This window comes from Denticeps clupeoides, unplaced genomic scaffold, assembly GCF_900700375.1.
Source record: "Denticeps clupeoides unplaced genomic scaffold, fDenClu1.1, whole genome shotgun sequence".
NCBI lineage: Eukaryota > Metazoa > Chordata > Actinopteri > Clupeiformes > Denticipitidae > Denticeps > Denticeps clupeoides.
The window spans coordinates 131,557-148,548 of NW_021630115.1; the positions used below are offsets into that span (position 1 = coordinate 131,557).

The 16,992-nt window shown below is 53.6% G+C and overlaps 2 protein-coding genes across 2 annotated transcripts in view; one reads left to right on the forward strand and one right to left on the reverse strand.

The window, feature by feature from the left end:
* Positions 1-577: 577 nt before the first annotated feature.
* On the forward strand, positions 578-14,646 carry LOC114783774 (transforming growth factor beta-3 proprotein-like). Its single transcript, XM_028969268.1, has 7 exons — positions 578-1,261; positions 4,307-4,470; positions 11,286-11,415; positions 11,517-11,624; positions 12,251-12,419; positions 13,666-13,819; positions 13,899-14,646. Exons 1-7 carry the CDS (start codon positions 916-918, stop codon positions 14,055-14,057), a joined length of 1,230 nt encoding a protein of 409 aa, XP_028825101.1. The 5' UTR covers positions 578-915; the 3' UTR covers positions 14,058-14,646.
* Positions 14,647-14,770: 124 nt separating this feature from the next.
* The window catches only part of LOC114783769 (tubulin polyglutamylase TTLL5-like), a gene marked incomplete at its 5' end in the record, with an annotated part of 59,588 nt that continues 57,366 nt past the window's right edge, over positions 14,771-16,992 (reverse strand). Inside the window, one exon of the mRNA XM_028969263.1 lies at positions 14,771-15,557. Within this exon, the coding sequence (XP_028825096.1) occupies positions 15,505-15,557 (53 nt within the window). The remainder of the gene's footprint in view (positions 15,558-16,992) is intronic.

Genomic DNA, 16,992 nt, shown 5'->3' on the forward strand with positions numbered 1-16,992 from the left:
GCTCATATTTACTGGGATGCTTGACCCAACGGAGAATGATTTGTGTTATATTTTGGATTTGAAGGACTTTTGCAATGAATTAAAACGATCGCTACGCCACATTTACGGAGACTCCAGCAGTCTCTGGCCGCTGGCCTATTTAAAGACTCTTTTCCCCTGGACACCCACTTTTACTCCCCCCTGCACTCTGGAAGACGCCGCATGGCGAAACATTCGTTCTGTGCATTTTTTATATTGCATGCAGGTCTTGACTAGTTATTTTATTTTACGTCTTTATTTATTATGCTGCCAACGTATTTTTCATTGTTCCTTTAAGAGTGGCAGTGAAAACTATTCTATTCTTTTTTATAATTATTCTATTCTATTCTCTTCTGCTATACATGTCTGATGGTGCCCGGTGGATTGACCACCAGGTGGCGCGCCACGACCGACGCTGGGCGCTGTTCCTGCCCCCGTGGCGTCGCTTGATGAATGAAGTCTGAACCCCGCCCCCGCGCCGCATAACCCCGCCCTGTCCCGCGTAACCCCGCCCCCGGCGCTCTTAAGGCGGCGGCGGCGGCCGTCCGGGCCGGAGAGTCCGCAGCAGGGGCGACAGGGCCGGATGGGAGACGGACAGACAGGTGACGGGCCACGGGGCAGGACGCAGCGGGCGGAGAAGCCGCCAACTCCTGAAGATGTAGACGGGAGCGAGATGCGCCACATTTCTACACTTCTCATCTGCGAAAATCATGCATAAAGTGCGGCACGGAGTACCGGCGGCGTGCGCCGGCATGGGATTAAACCGGGAGGGGAAGCGCGCAGACTAGCGGGAGCAGCCGGAGACCCTTCTCCTCCTCCTCCAACCTCCTCCTCCTCCTCCTCTCTCGCAGACGAACTCGCCGCTTCCTGCCGAATAAAGCGCGCCGCCCCGCAGCCATGCATCTGGGCGCAGCGCTCCTGCTGCTGCTGCTGCTGGGCTGCGTGACCGCGACCCTGTCCCTGTCCACCTGCACCACGGTGGACATCGACCACATCAAGAAGAAGCGGGTGGAGGCCATCCGGGGCCAGATCCTCAGCAAGCTGCGCCTGACCAGCCCGCCGCAGGCGCTGGGGCCGAACCAGGTCCCGTTCCAGGTGCTGGCGCTGTACAACAGCACCAGGGAGCTGATCGAGGAGCTGGGCCAGGACCGGCAGCAGAGCTGCGGCCAGGACAACACGGAGACCGAGTACTACGCCAAGGAGATCTACAAGTTCAACATGGTGCAGGGCCTGCCGGAGAACAGTGAGTTTTCATGTAGATGCTGGAACTGCATATATACTTATATATACACACATGTATGTATGTACTTATATACACACACACATATATATATATATATATATATATACACACACACACACACATATATATATATATATATATATATATACACACACACACACACACACACACACAATACAATATATACTATACACACACAAATAAATATATATATATACTTATATACACACACACAATACAATATATACTATACACACACAAATAAATATATATATACTTATATACACACACACAATACAATATATACTATACACACACAAATAAATATATATATACTATACACACACAAATAAATATATATATTTATATACACAATACAATATATACAACACACATACATAATATATATACACACACATAAATATATATATAGGTATATAAATTTATATGTGTGTATTGTATATATATTTATATAAACACACACACACAGCTATATACATATACGTATATACACACATATTCGAACACATCAGGGGCTGTTCATTTCCAGGAAACACACAAAGGTGGAGCAGGTTTTTTTTGACGTTTCCATCTGTAAGATCCCGCAGCAGCACTCCTGCAGGTTCGACTGCTGTGCGGACGGAAGCTCCGTACTGGAGCAGGCGGCCCGCCCCTCTACGAGTTCGTAAAACTCTGAACCACTGATGAATGGGGGAAATGATTCGTTGCTCCTGTGTGCCCTTGACGAGGGGTCTTTATAGCCGGAATTAGGGTGCATGCTCCCCAGGGAACTTTTCAGCAGTGAAGGGAATGTCCAACGTTTATACAACTTGCGGTATTTTACCAGTAGTGGCGGGGACAGTCCCCCCTGGACTCTGTGCTCTCCTGCTCGTTCTGGGTTTAATGGTTTAGTCGTGCCGCGTTCCTCCTCTCAAAACCAACGCTGAACAGACCGCCCTCACGCTCCGCCCAAAGTTCCGAGCACCCGATAAAAGTAAAAAGCTGGAAGTGAACGTTCACGGGGTCTCGCGTGAAGGCGGGTACGCCGAGAGGGGTGACCTTTGACCTCTGCACTTCGCTAATGTGGCCAGGGTCGGTCTGGGACCTGTGGGCCGCAGTGGTCGTCGATTCAGCGGGCGGAGCTGAAGACGTAGTGGTCCTGATATATGGAATAGTCAGAAGGTGATGTCATTTCCAAGCAAAACAGAGGCCGCGCTTTCTGGCCGCGTTCGTGGGGCCGAACGTCCGGCCCCCTCCTCTCTTACGCCCTCCCTTCACACACACACACACACACACACACAGATTCTCTTCTTGAGGTTCGCTGTGTGGTGCAGTGGAGACGCCCGACTCCATCGTCCTTCGGGTACCCTCACTGGCACCTAAAATCGCCGCGGCATCGCTCAGAGACCGAGCCGCTTCGGTAAACCAGCTCGGCTCAACTCTACTTTGGGTTATTTTTTCCGGTTGACCAAATGATTCGTAGTCTCGGGACCCACATCAAACCCTTGTTCAGCAAGAACAGCGGAGCCCAGAACTTCCACGGCGCTGAAGAGCTTTAACTCCGAGGGGTTAAATCCCAGATCGTTTCTATTGGCTGTGACAAAGCGACGTGACTGTCCTCTGTGTTTGACCGTCGCCCTTGGTGACAGGCCCGTTCGTGTCCTCTCTGCACACTGTTGTCATCGGCATCATGAGCAGCTTCACCTCATTATCTTCAGAGGAGAACTCCTGCTTCGCACATGAAATATTTTCCCACACGCCGCTCGGCCGTTTAAGCTCCGCCCCCCCCCCCCGCAGTAAACAAGGCCCAGAATTCCCAGAAGCTCCTAAGGCAGGTCACCTGGGGGGGTGGCGGAGGAAGGACAACAGGACTCCAAATACCGCAGCCATGGAACAAATTACCTACAGGCAAAAAATACGCCGTAATGCGAAATCCACTTAAAGCTGCTGCGGCGGGACGAATGAGGTCATCCAAGAGGAAGCCGGCGGCCTGATTAGAATTTCGGGCTTTCCACCTCCGGCCAGACACCTCACCGTCAGAGGGCCGGAATATGCAGGGCAGGAACGTTCCCGGTGAAGAATCCACCACGTTCACTGCCGGGGTGTTCCGTTGCACCTTAAGCTGTGAATTCACGTTGCCGCGTGGCTCGTAAAACGCTGCCGCTGCTCGGCCCGTCAGCACAATAAACATTTTTATCATTAAGAGAAGAATAGAAGCCGAGGCCGGTTACATTTCTAACACCAGCATTCCGAGGTTTAATCGGAATACGTACGGAAGAATAAATTGTTCTAGGACGGCCTTGTGGTTTCAGTGAAGTATAAATCAGCCGGTTTTATTTCACATCCTTGACCCCGCAGATGATTCTCAAGGTTGAGTGTCAACATCAGGTTGTGGTTCTGGATAACGGAACATCTCCAACACAGCAGGTTCTATGGATTGGTTAGTAGACCCGGTGACAGGGTCGTGGGCAACTAGAAGATCTGCCTGCAGGACGTCTTGGTGAAGCTGTTAATGCTGTGATGTACCATGCTGACCAGTGAAAGGTCCTAAGAGTGACATGTGAGGGTCAGTGTGACCATGGAGAGATGAAAGCAGGTGTCCTGACAGACCCTGTGGTTGGCTGTGGCCATTGTTTATTTTTTTGGAAGCGATAGTATCAGGATGCATTATGGGAGGAAGACATTCTAGTAAAGACAGTGGAGAAACTGTGGGTCCTTCATTAACCATTTTAAAGACCACTTACAGATCTCAGTCTCATGGAGCTTCTGTGAAGGACCTGGCACTAGAACACATTCACTTAGTTTGGATTGATTACATTGTGGATACTGTGGGAACTCTAATTAACTTTAAGAGTAGTCCTGTAGAAATAAGACTGGTCCACATGGGTGCAGGAGGTCCTGGCGCTGGACTGGACCACCTGCAGGCTCTGGTCAGGACTATTGCCTCTAGAACATTCAGTAGGAAGTGACACATTGGTAGACCATCTTACGTTCTTTAAAGCCACGGACTGCGTTTCATAACCTCTGACCTCTTCGTCTCCACAGACGATCTCCCGTTCTGTCCCAAGGGCATCACCTCCAAGGTTTTCCGCTTTAACGTTTCCACAATGGAAAAGAACGCCACCAACTTGTTCCGGGCGGAGTTCCGTGCGCGCCGGGTGCCCAACTCCAGTGCCAAGAGGAACGAGCAGCGCATCGAGTTGTACCAGGTACGTCATTACAAACGTCGTAACATTTAATAAAACAAATTTACAACACGCGAAACACTTTAACCAATCACGAAGCAGATTTACAAGCAGCGGATGATACGGAACGGATCGGTACGTTAGACCAGACTGACAAACTCACCAATCGAATCCAATCCGACCATCCAGCATGGTTCACAATCTCATTCCATTTCTTTGGAGGCTTCTGGATTACACCAAATGGGACAAAGCGGGAGACTATAAAATGATTCGAAGACACATAGATGGTTGAAACGGTGTTCCTCTGAAGTTCCAATAATCATGAGCTTTAGTTATTAAACTGGCTTCCTCAGGGCAGCAGATGATGTTTCCTGGGGAGAACGTCCTTCTCGAGGGTCAGGACTCTGGCCTGTACAGTTATCATGGCGGCACAAGCAGGAAGTTCTATTAAATTTATACAGCAGGTCCGCGCCTCCTCCTCCTCCCTGTCTCGGTTTTCGACTGAGCCCTGATCTTTATTCCAGGTGCCGCCGCTCGAATGGATTCTGCATTTGTGCATTTTAAGCGGCGAACAAAGGCGGGATTGTGAGGAACTTGTGTTCGCGTCCGAGCCTCCCCGCCAGAAGCTGCCAGTCCGTGTCGTCTCATCAATTGAAATTGGGTTTTGCGGGCCGAGCTGCTCCTAGATGTTCCCGCCGAGCCCGAAATACACTTCCACTTGGCCGGAGACCCGCACCTGTGCGTGCGGCGGGGAATTTCCAATCAGGTCCCGCTTTAATCTCCCATGGGAACCGAGCGATCGGGTTCCACCGTTTCCTGCCAGGGAGACGTGCGTCTCCAGGCCCGCATACCGCCCGGCCACAGCCTGTCAGGCGCTCAGATGGTTTCCAGGAGCTCGGCTGGAGATAGACGCTGGGTCAGGGGTGGAAGATGGCTGGCGAGGGGGTTCCTCAAGTTCCCCAGCCTGTGGCTGAACAGGAAGCCAGATTAAATTCTCCCGCCGTTTGGGAACCGTCTTATCCGTGGTCGTCTGGGTGAGTGAAGAGCCACCACAGACTGGAATGGGCCGAGACTCCTAGTTCCTGCAAGCTTGATCAAAGCGTCCAAATCGTGGCTTTATTCTGAGTGGAAAGTAATGGTGGGCCGGCGTCGGGTTGGATCAGAGCGGAGTGGGCTGGCGTCGGGTTGGATCAGAGCGGAGTGGGCTGGCGTCGGGTTGGATCAGAGCGGAGTGGGCCGGCGTCGGGTTTAATCAGAGCACCAGCGTCAGGTTTGATCAGAGCGGAGTGGGCCAGCCCGGGTTTGATCAGAGCGGAGTGGGCCGGCGTCGGGTTTGATCAGAGCGGAGTGGCCCGGCGTCGGGTTTGATCAGAGCGGAGTGGGCCGCCGCCGGGTTGGATCAGAGCACCAGCGTCGGGTTGGATCAGAGCACCAGCGTCGGGTTGGATCAGAGCGGAGTGGGCCGGCGTCGGGTTTGATCAGAGCGGAGTGGGGCCGGCGTCGGGTTTGATCAGAGCGGAGTGTGCTGGCGTCGGGTTTGATCAGAGCACCAGCGTCAGGTTGGATCAGAGCGGAGTGGGCCAGTGTCGGATTTGATCAGAGCACCAGCGTCAGGTTTGATCAGAGCAGAGTGGGCCAGCGTCGGGTTTGATCAGAGCGGAGTGGGGCGGCGTCGGGTTGGATCAGAGCACCAGCGTCGGGTTTGATCAGAGCGGAGTGGGCCGGCTTCGGGTTTGATCAGAGCACCAGCGTCGGGTTGGATCAGAGCGGAGTGGGCCAGCATCGGGTTTGATCAGAGCACCAGCGTCGGGTTGGATCAGAGCGGAGTGGGCCAGCATCGGGTTTGATCAGAGCACCAGCGTCGGATTTGATCAGAGCACCAGCGTCAGGTTTGATCAGAGCAGAGTGGGCCAGCGTCGGGTTTGATCAGAGCGGAGTGGGGCGGCGTCGGGTTGGATCAGAGCACCAGCGTCAGGTTGGATCAGAGCGGAGTGGGCCGGCGTCGGGTTTGATCAGAACAGAGTGGGCCGGCGTCGGGTTTGATCAGAGCGGAGTGGGCCGGCGTCGGGTTTGATCAGAGCACCAGCGTCGGGTTGGATCAGAGCGGAGTGGGCCAGTGTCGGATTTGATCAGAGCACCAGCGTCAGGTTTGATCAGAGCAGAGTGGGCCAGCGTCGGGTTTGATCAGAGCGGAGTGGGGCGGCGTCGGGTTGGATCAGAGCACCAGCGTCAGGTTGGATCAGAGCGGAGTGGGCCGGCGTCGGGTTTGATCAGAACAGAGTGGGCCGGCGTCGGGTTTGATCAGAACGGAGTGGGCCGGCTTCGGGTTTGATCAGAGCACCAGCGTCGGGTTGGATCAGAGCGGAGTGGGCCAGCGTCGGGTTGGATCAGAGCGGAGTGGGCCAGCATCGGGTTTGATCAGAGCACCAGCGTCGGGTTGGATCAGAGCGGAGTGGGCTGGCGTCGGGTTTGATCAGAACGGAGTGGGCCGGCGTTGGGTTGGATCAGAGCACCAGCGTCAGGTTTGATCAGAGCAGAGTGGGCCAGCGTCGGGTTTGATCAGAGCGGAGTGGGCCGGCTTCGGGTTTGATCAGAGCACCAGCGTCGGGTTGGATCAGAGCGGAGTGGGCCAGCATCGGGTTTGATCAGAGCACCAGCGTCGGGTTGGATCAGAGCGGAGTGGGCCAGCATCGGGTTTGATCAGAGCACCAGCGTCGGATTTGATCAGAGCACCAGCGTCAGGTTTGATCAGAGCAGAGTGGGCCAGCGTCGGGTTTGATCAGAGCGGAGTGGGGCGGCGTCGGGTTGGATCAGAGCACCAGCGTCAGGTTGGATCAGAGCGGAGTGGGCCGGCGTCGGGTTTGATCAGAACAGAGTGGGCCGGCGTCGGGTTTGATCAGAACGGAGTGGGCCGGCTTCGGGTTTGATCAGAGCACCAGCGTCGGGTTGGATCAGAGCGGAGTGGGCCAGTGTCGGATTTGATCAGAGCACCAGCGTCAGGTTTGATCAGAGCAGAGTGGGCCAGCGTCGGGTTTGATCAGAGCGGAGTGGGGCGGCGTCGGGTTGGATCAGAGCACCAGCGTCAGGTTGGATCAGAGCGGAGTGGGCCGGCGTCGGGTTTGATCAGAACAGAGTGGGCCGTCGTCGGGTTTGATCAGAACGGAGTGGGCCGGCTTCGGTTTGATCAGAGCACCAGCGTCGGGTTGGATCAGAGCGGAGTGGGCCAGCGTCGGGTTGGATCAGAGCGGAGTGGGCCAGCATCGGGTTTGATCAGAGCACCAGCGTCGGGTTGGATCAGAGCGGAGTGGGCTGGCGTCGGGTTTGATCAGAACGGAGTGGGCCGGCGTTGGGTTGGATCAGAGCACCAGCGTCAGGTTTGATCAGAGCAGAGTGGGCCAGCGTCGGGTTTGATCAGAGCGGAGTGGGGCGGCGTCGGGTTGGATCAGAGCACCAGCGTCGGGTTTGATCAGAGCGGAGTGGGCCGGCGTCGGGTTTGATCAGAGCGGAGTGGCCCGGCGTCGGGTTGGATCAGAGCACCAGCGTCGGGTTGGATCAGAGCGGAGTGGGCCGGCGTCGGGTTGGATCAGAGCACCAGCGTCGGGTTGGATCAGAGCGGAGTGGGCCGGCGTCGGGTTGGATCAGAGCGGAGTGGGCCGGCGTCAGGTTGGATCAGAACGGAGTGGGCCGGCGTCGGGTTGGATCAGAGCGGAGTGGGGCGGTGTCGGGTTGGATCAGAGCGGAGTGGGCCGGCGTCGGGTTTCATCAGAGCACCAGCGTCAGGTTTGATCAGAGCAGAGAGGGGCAGCGTCGGAGTTGATCAGATCACCAGCGTCGGGTTTGATCAGAGCGGAGTGGGCCGGCGTCGGGTTTCATCAGAACGGAGTGGGCCAGCGTCGGGTTTGATCAGAGCGGAGTGGGCCGGCTTCGGGTTTGATCAGAGCACCAGCGTCGGGTTGGATCAGAGCGGAGTGGGCCAGTGTCGGGTTTGATCAGAGCACCAGCGTCGGGTTGGATCAGAGCGGAGTGGGCCGGCGTTGGGTTTGATCAGACAGGAGTGGGCCGGCGTCGGGTTGGATCAGAGCGGAGTGGGGCGGCGTCGGGTTTGATCAGAGCACCAGCGTCAGGTTTGATCAGAGCAGAGTGGGCCGGCGTCGGGTTGGATCAGAGCGGAGTGGGGCGGCGTCAAGTTGGATCAGAGCACCAGTGTCGGGTTAGATCAGAGCGGAGTGGGCCGGTGTTGGGTTTGATCAGAGAGGAGTGGGCCGGCGTCGGGTTGGATCAGAGCGGAGTGGGGCGGCGTCAGGTTGGATCAGAGCGGAGTGGGCCGGCGTCGGGTTTGATCAGAACGGAGTGGGCCGGCTTCGGGTTTGATCAGAGCACCAGCGTCGGGTTGGATCAGAGCGGAGTGGGCCAGCGTCGGGTTGGATCAGAGCGGAGTGGGCCAGCATCGGGTTTGATCAGAGCACCAGCGTCGGGTTGGATCAGAGCGGAGTGGGCTGGCGTCGGGTTTGATCAGAACGGAGTGGGCCGGCGTTGGGTTGGATCAGAGCACCAGCGTCAGGTTTGATCAGAGCAGAGTGGGCCAGCGTCGGGTTTGATCAGAGCGGAGTGGGGCGGCGTCGGGTTGGATCAGAGCACCAGCGTCGGGTTTGATCAGAGCGGAGTGGGCCGGCGTCGGGTTTGATCAGAGCGGAGTGGCCCGGCGTCGGGTTGGATCAGAGCACCAGCGTCGGGTTGGATCAGAGCGGAGTGGGCCGGCGTCGGGTTGGATCAGAGCACCAGCGTCGGGTTGGATCAGAGCGGAGTGGGCCGGCGTCGGGTTGGATCAGAGCGGAGTGGGCCGGCGTCAGGTTGGATCAGAACGGAGTGGGCCGGCGTCGGGTTGGATCAGAGCGGAGTGGGGCGGTGTCGGGTTGGATCAGAGCGGAGTGGGCCGGCGTCGGGTTTCATCAGAGCACCAGCGTCAGGTTTGATCAGAGCGGAGTGGGCCGGCGTCGGGTTTCATCAGAACGGAGTGGGCCAGCGTCGGGTTTGATCAGAGCGGAGTGGGCCGGCTTCGGGTTTGATCAGAGCACCAGCGTCGGGTTGGATCAGAGCGGAGTGGGCCAGTGTCGGGTTTGATCAGAGCACCAGCGTCGGGTTGGATCAGACAGGAGTGGGCCGGCGTCGGGTTGGATCAGAGCGGAGTGGGGCGGCGTCGGGTTTGATCAGAGCACCAGCGTCAGGTTTGATCAGAGCAGAGTGGGCCAGCGTCGGGTTGGATCAGAGCGGAGTGGGCCGGCGTCGGGTTGGATCAGAGCGGAGTGGGGCGGCGTCAAGTTGGATCAGAGCACCAGTGTCGGGTTAGATCAGAGCGGAGTGGGCCGGTGTTGGGTTTGATCAGAGAGGAGTGGGCCGGCGTCGGGTTGGATCAGAGCGGAGTGGGGCGGCGTCAGGTTGGATCAGAGCGGAGTGGGCCAGTGTCGGATTTGATCAGAGCACCAGCGTCAGGTTTGATCAGAGCAGAGTGGGCCGGCGTCGGGTTTGATCAGAACGGAGTGGGCCGGCGTCGGGTTGGATCAGAGCACCAGTGTCGGGTTAGATCAGAGCGGAGTGGGCCGGCGTTGGGTTGGATCAGAGCGGAGTGGGCTGGCGTCGGGTTTGATCAGAGCACCAGTGTCGGGTTAGATCAGAGCGGAGTGGGCCGGCGTTGGGTTGGATCAGAGCGGAGTGGGGCGGTGTCGGGTTGGATCAGAGCAGCAGCGTCGGGTTTGATCAGAGCGGAGTGGGACAGCGCCGGGTTTGATCAGAGCACCAGCGTCGGGTTGGATCAGAGCGGAGTGGGCTGGCGTCGGGTTTGATCAGAACGGAGTGGGCCGGCGTTGGGTTGGATCAGAGCGGAGTGGGGCAGCGTCGGGTTGGATCAGAGCACCAGCGTCGGGTTTGATCAGAGCGGAGTGGGACAGCGTCGGGTTGGATCAGAGCACCAGCGTCGGGTTGGATCAGAGCGGAGTGGGCCGGCGTCGGGTTTCATCAGAGCACCAGCGTCGGGTTTGATCAGAACGGAGTGGGGCGGCGTCGGGTTTGATCAGAACGGAGTGGGCCGGCGTCGGGTTTGGTCAGAGCGGAGTGGAGTGGGAGTCGGGTTGGATCAGAGTGGGCCGCCATCGGGTTTGGTCAGAGCGGAGTGGAGTGGGAGTCGGTGTGTATAGATCAGCGCTACAGTGGAATAAATCCCGTTTAATGGGAGGAGGAGGAGGGCTGAACAGCGAGAGGTGAGGGTCCAGGATGCAGGAAGGAGAATAATGACTGCAAAATCAGTACTCGTTCCAGCACCGTAGACACACACACACACACACACACACACACTACAAATATTCTACTAGACACTCACACACAGACAGAGGCAGTCACTTTTTCCATGAGAGAGAAATAGAGTATTTTGTCCCTGGGCATCCTCGAGTGTCTGGCTTAGGCTGCATTGGCTGGGCTCTCTCACACACACACACACACACACACACACAATGCAAATCGCTTTTTATTACCATGCGGTGGAGTCACATTACATTCGCAATACGGGGGAGAAAAAAAAATCTATTAGAATGAATATATATTTGAAGTGCGACTGCGGTGCTGAAAGTCCATTTTGTGCAGATTATGGCTTTCGAACCACCGAACTTCGTGAAAATGTGTAATTTTTTTTTAAACCCCTGCTGTTCGTTGTCGTGATGAGGCCACCTGGGAAAACGTTTCTCAGTCGTGCTCCTGGAAGGACGCTCGCCTCCATCAGGTGCAGGACCAGGTTGTTCTGGCTCCTGGTGCTCGTGTCAACGCCTCTGTGACCCTCTCGCCACGCGCAGATCCTCCAGAAGGACGAGCACATAGCCAAGCAGCGGTACATCGGAGGCAAAAACGTCCTGACCAAGGGCACGCCGGAGTGGGTGTCCTTCGACGTGACCGAGACGGTGCGGGAGTGGCTCATGAACAGAGGTGAATACGTCCCGTTCATCTGCAGGTTGTGTAACGTGCGACGTTTTTAATGGATTCGAAATGAGTAAAGCTCATGAAGTTTCACCACATTGTTTCCAAAGAGACCAACCTGGGCCTGGAGATCAGCGTCCACTGTCCTTGTCACACCTTCAGCCCCAACGGGGACATCATAGACAACATGAACGAGGTGCTGGATGTCAAGTTCAAAGGTCAGTATTCGTACGACGGGACGATTCAATTCAGTTCTAATTCCGTATTATTATTATTCTTATTAACACAAACAGCAGGAGGAAGTTCTGCCCCACAGATATTTTTTTATTTCCTACACTGGCGCGGGGGCGTGGTTATGGGCGGGGCCTGGTCGCCTGTGGGGAAACCTGCAGCTTGGCGTCGGTTCTGTCTGTGTTGGAAGTTTTGGAAGTGTGACGCTTCTGAGAAGCTGACCCGAGAGTCTGCTCCACCACTGGTGGTCCCGGCCTGGATGCTCGAGCTCCAACGTCTTCTGTTGAGTTTCCAGAGCTGCTTCCACGGCCGGAGAAGCATTTGGCGTCCAGGTGTGGTCCGTGTTTGCATTCCAGTTAAATGACATGAACTCAGAGAAGAAGCTCCAAACGTCTAGTTCACGCTGCCTGGACGAAGCGGCAGCTGAAAAATGACAATTACCGTAAACCATCACAAGGCCCAGGTTCAAACCCCACTTAATACCATCGTGTCCCTGAGTGTCTCCTGTCCCTGTCCCTCTGGTACACGTTCTTCATTCTAAACTCCGTACTTGGCGGAGCCGAACGGTGGAAGATTTATTTTATTATTAAAATGTCTGCGCTGCCCTCTGCAGGAGTGGAGGGCGACTACGAGGAAATCCGGTGGGACCTCGGGCGGCTGAAGCAGAAGAAGGAGCAGCCGCTTCCTCACCTCATCCTCATGCTGCTTCCACCCCACCGGCTGGACGGCCAGTCTTCATCGCGCCGACGCAAGCGGGCCCTGGACACCAACTACTGCTTCAAGTAAGTGGGGACCTGAAGAGAGGTGGGAGATGAACCACAACTCCCACCATCGCTGGGCTTTAAATGGAGGCTTCAGTGCAGGTGAAAGAAGCTTGAATCAGATTCTTAACTCAGAATATCGTTCATCAAGTTCCGACTTTTCACTTAATTCTAGACATTTCGCTCACTGGACCGCGTCCCCGATATTATTTAATAATTCTGACGAATTCCCGCCCCCGGCAGAGTCATCAGGGCCGCCGCTCATTTATTCAGGCTGCGGCGACCAAAAGGTCACGACTCTCAATCACAGAATTACATGAATCCAATTGGGTTCATATTGCAAAAATAAATACATAAACCCACAAACCCATAAATTCATAATAAAGACCCTTGGGTCCATTGAAGTTGAAAATAAATAAAGTCCAGTGGATTCATCTTATTGAAACCGAACTGTCGTAATATCAAGCGAAAAACACGACGTTGAAGCGTAAAATAAGAGGTTGGAATTGAGCTTCACGTTTACGGTTGGACTTTTTGGCACAGTTCTCTCGTGTGGGCGGGGCTTCACAGGCATTAGAGTGACTGTATACAACCGAATCCTCGGGCAGCGTAAAAGTAAAACAGGGCGGAGCTGGATTTTCGTGGGCCGAACGCGTTGCGATCTACGGACCCCTCCTGTCAAGGGGGCGTGTCCCACCGTTAGTGGGTGGTACTGATGCGGCGGATGCACTCGGCGAACCCAGCCAGGCCGAACGGGTTGGAGGGCAACGCCGCCTCCACCGCAGTGGCCGCCCGGCTGGCTTCGTCTCCGCATTCCCGTCCCGCCTGCACGCACCGGGCCCGGCGTGTCGAGATCTGTCCTCGTGCGTCCCCGGCGTGGCGGCCGGCCTGCTGAACACCTGGGACCGGTCCAGGAGGGAAACAATGACACACCTTCCAGTGGAATTTCCGCGCCTGATATGTTTATAAGGAAGTAAAGTGTGAAAGTAGTCGTCTGGAGGGGGAGAAGAACCCCGTACCCGGACGCGGTGTAGGCCCCGTCCACACGGAGACGCTGTTTTAACCTGTAGGTGGCGCTCTCTAGTTCTTTTCATTCGAAATGTGCAGCGGAGAGACGATTTCAAGTTTCTAGTGTTGTCCGCCATTGTTGTATGCAGGACTCGTTTGGGGTTAAAGGTCATGTTGGAGGTTGGACTGATATGTCCTCCAGAGTGTGGACGGGGCCTAAAACGTCCATTTCTTTCTCTCTCTCTCCCCAACGTTTCAGCAACTATGAAGAGAACTGCTGCGTGAGGGAACTCTACATCGACTTCCGGAAGGACCTGGGCTGGCGCTGGATCCACGAGCCCAAGGGCTACTACGCCAACTTCTGCTCGGGCCCCTGCCCGTACCTGCGCAGCGCCGACACCACGCACAGCTCGGTAGGTGCACACGTTGGCACGCCCTCCCTCCCTGAGCCCGCCTCCCTCCCTCCCTGAGCCCGCCTCCCTCCCTCCGCAGCTGCTGAGCCTGTACAACACGCTGAACCCGGAGGCGTCGGCCTCGCCGTGCTGCGTCCCGCAGGACCTGGAGCCGCTCACCATCCTCTACTACGTCGGCCGGACGCCCAAGGTGGAGCAGCTCTCCAACATGATCGTCAAGTCGTGCAAGTGCAGCTGAGGAGGAAGAGGAGGAAGAGGAGGAGGACCGAACTGGACTCGGGGAGAACAAAAAAGAAGAAGAAGAATACCTCGAACCGCCTTCCTCACACTCCTTACCCACAATGCAGTGCTGCCCCCTCCCGTTGAACCAATGAGCCCTTTTTTTTTTTGTTTTGTTTTTATTTACGTATTTTACATGTTTTCCGGTACTTTCCAGCTGCCTGAAACCCTGGGCATTTCACCTCCGTTTTTATACTTTTGTCCGTGATGAAAGCAGAGTCTCCTGATCAGAATATTAGAAATAAGAACAGATTTGCTGGAGTAGAATAGTCGGTTGTTTTTTGGTTTTTGTTTTTTTTTCGTTTGGCTTATGCTAGAGTCCATCATGAAGACGCGACGAGCGGGACTTTTAGGACATTCAGCTTATAAATAATAATTTAAAAAGAAAGAGAAACGCTGGAAACTTTCTGAAAATTGTCATGTTTACCTCTGTTATAAAACAGACTGACTTTCTAGGGATTTATTTTTGTCTTGTTATTAAATGAAACCGGTCATTTTCTGTATGTCACTAAGTGAACGCTAAACCACAAACTGTAAATGAATTTTTTTTTTTTTTGGTTTCTATTACTCTTTTTTTTTTTTTTTTTATTAAAATGGTCTTTGACAAAAAAAAGATTGTTTTTATTGTCAACTGGTTTTTGAAACCCAGCAAAACAAAATTCTTATTAAAGTGTCAAATACAAAAATGTACCTTAAACATGAGAACTAAGATTTTACACACCATCAGCCACAAATGCAAACAAATAAGATAATTATGAATGAAATATAGAGCTATTGTTAATATTCAAGTATTTTCACTAAATTAAAAAAAAAAAAAAAATCATTTAAAAATAGATTCATTCGTCGCCCTGAGTATTTTCAAGAAAATAATTTAAAAAAATTTTTTTTAAATAATAAAATCAGCCCAGTCACTTCCTGAAAACATTCCTGTTCTCCTCCGACATGGAGGACATTTCAGAGGCGTCCCAGTCACATGTTCTACACAACAACAGAGACTTGGTGTCCAGCTCGGTTTATTAATGAATATGGAGACCCTGCCTTCGGTCAGGGTCTCGGTGTTGCAGTCAGCTGTTCCTGGACGTCTGTCACCACAATCTCTTGTTGGGGGCGGGGGGATTGACAAGTGCAAGGACAGGACGGCGAGACTGAAATGTCACCGCAGCGCGCAGTCAACGTCAATCCAGATATCTTGTTGCACAGACGCACGCCGTGACGGGAAATAAATAGTCCTGGATCGACATCCGACGGCGTCCCAACGGGGACGTGCTCGCCAGCTGCTGTCATCTGAACACCAAGCGGGACACGGGCACCCTTTCGCTCCCAGGATGCACCTGTCATGTAAACGGGGCTTTTACTTTACTTCCAAAGTGGACCCCAGGCCAGCGCCTGTGGCACCTCGGAAACTGTTATCTGTGTCTGGATCCCTGACGGGGGAATAGTCTGCTGTACACAGAGAGACCTGCAGAAAGAGGAAAATAGGAAATATTCAATATTCAAACTCTCTCATTTCCTTTAGTCCAGGGACAGAGATTCAATGTTCTTGCAAATAATAAAATCTGATATTCTAATCTACCAAATCAAGCGTACAGACTACCGGCAGATAAATCCTGGTTCCTGGCAACTGCTAAACGACTAGGGGGTCACCACAGCCACCACCACCGTAACAACTACAGCTGCAGGGATCTTTCTGTTATTGGACAGTCACCAACCCTGCACTGACACCACTTGCAGGCTCACTCCACCCTGGACGGTCGTCCCTCTCTGTATCACTCCTTCCCAACGTTTCTTCCTTTCTTTTTTTCTCCCTTTTTTTGTGTGGGGTTTTTCCTTGTGTGCAGAAGGGTCAAGTAAGTTGGGTGTCAACTGTAGGGCCTGTCAAAGCCCATTGAGACATACTGTATGTGATTTTGGGCTTTATAAGAAATAAATGTTGTTGTTGTTGCTGATTATCTGGTTTACACCATATGGCAGCTAAATAAAACTATGAACAGCATATTGCAGGGGCCAAACAAGCATGTTCCTTGAGGAACCTCGGGAAAAAGGTCCTTGTCTTGTCCCAGCAGTCCCCAACAACATTCTCTATCATTCTCCCGCTGCAGACTCGACTTATTTTGCAGCTCCTTCACACCATGTGGAAGCGCGAGAAGGAAACCATCAGCTCAGCTTCCAATTCAGACACCAAGGGGGAAAATCAAACACATCACATAATATCTCCCGACTGTCCCTTACATCCTCTTTCTGGTGGTGCTGTGCAGAATGTGCGAACGGCACAGCTTTTTAAACTGGAATTATCCTGGTTTCATGCTTGGAAACGGCGAACTGGTCGAAGACTGAAACCGAGCTCCAATGTTGCGGGGAATTCAGGAGAGCACATTGTCAACATTCTCATCTGATTCCAGCCATTCGTTCCTGGTGGAGGCACACAGTGTCCTCTGCGGTTTGATACTGGTGTCAAGAAACAACTGTTTCAACCGCAGAAATACACCTGCATCCAGTTTTTTTAAATGAACAAACACTTACACTCTAATTAATGAATTAATGAATAAGCACTAAATAAGTAATAGTCAGACAGGAACAGGAAGTACCTGTATGTTGTTGATTAGGAACGAACAACCCACTCAGCCCTTTTTGTTGGACTGTAATTATTTACAACACCCAGAAAATGAACTTTAAAGATGTTTTTACAAAAACAAAGTTTACAAGGGGGAGGAGCCTATAGGCAAGATTGACAGCTCTCACACTCCCTATGTACTCATTCTATAGGACTTAATGCTCCTCCTGTCAATATGTGACATGCAGGTTATCAGGGGCTTTAATTCCTAGTGAACGTGACCACGCCCACTACCAACACCAACAGGCAGGTTAACAGACGCTTTCATTCCAGCGAACGTGAC

What these genes read in the sequence shown, in the direction of transcription:
- LOC114783774 (XM_028969268.1), top strand. Translation starts at nt 916, where the DNA reads ATGCATCTGGGCGCAGCGCTCCTGCTGCTGCTGCTGCTGGGCTGCGTG. An exon ending in GCAGGGCCTGCCGGAGAACA is followed by an intron (nt 1,262 to 4,306) that starts GTGAGTTTTCAT and finishes TCGTCTCCACAG; the next exon opens with ACGATCTCCCGTTCTGTCCC. An exon ending in CCGACACCACGCACAGCTCG is followed by an intron (nt 13,820 to 13,898) that starts GTAGGTGCACAC and finishes CTCCCTCCGCAG; the next exon opens with CTGCTGAGCCTGTACAACAC.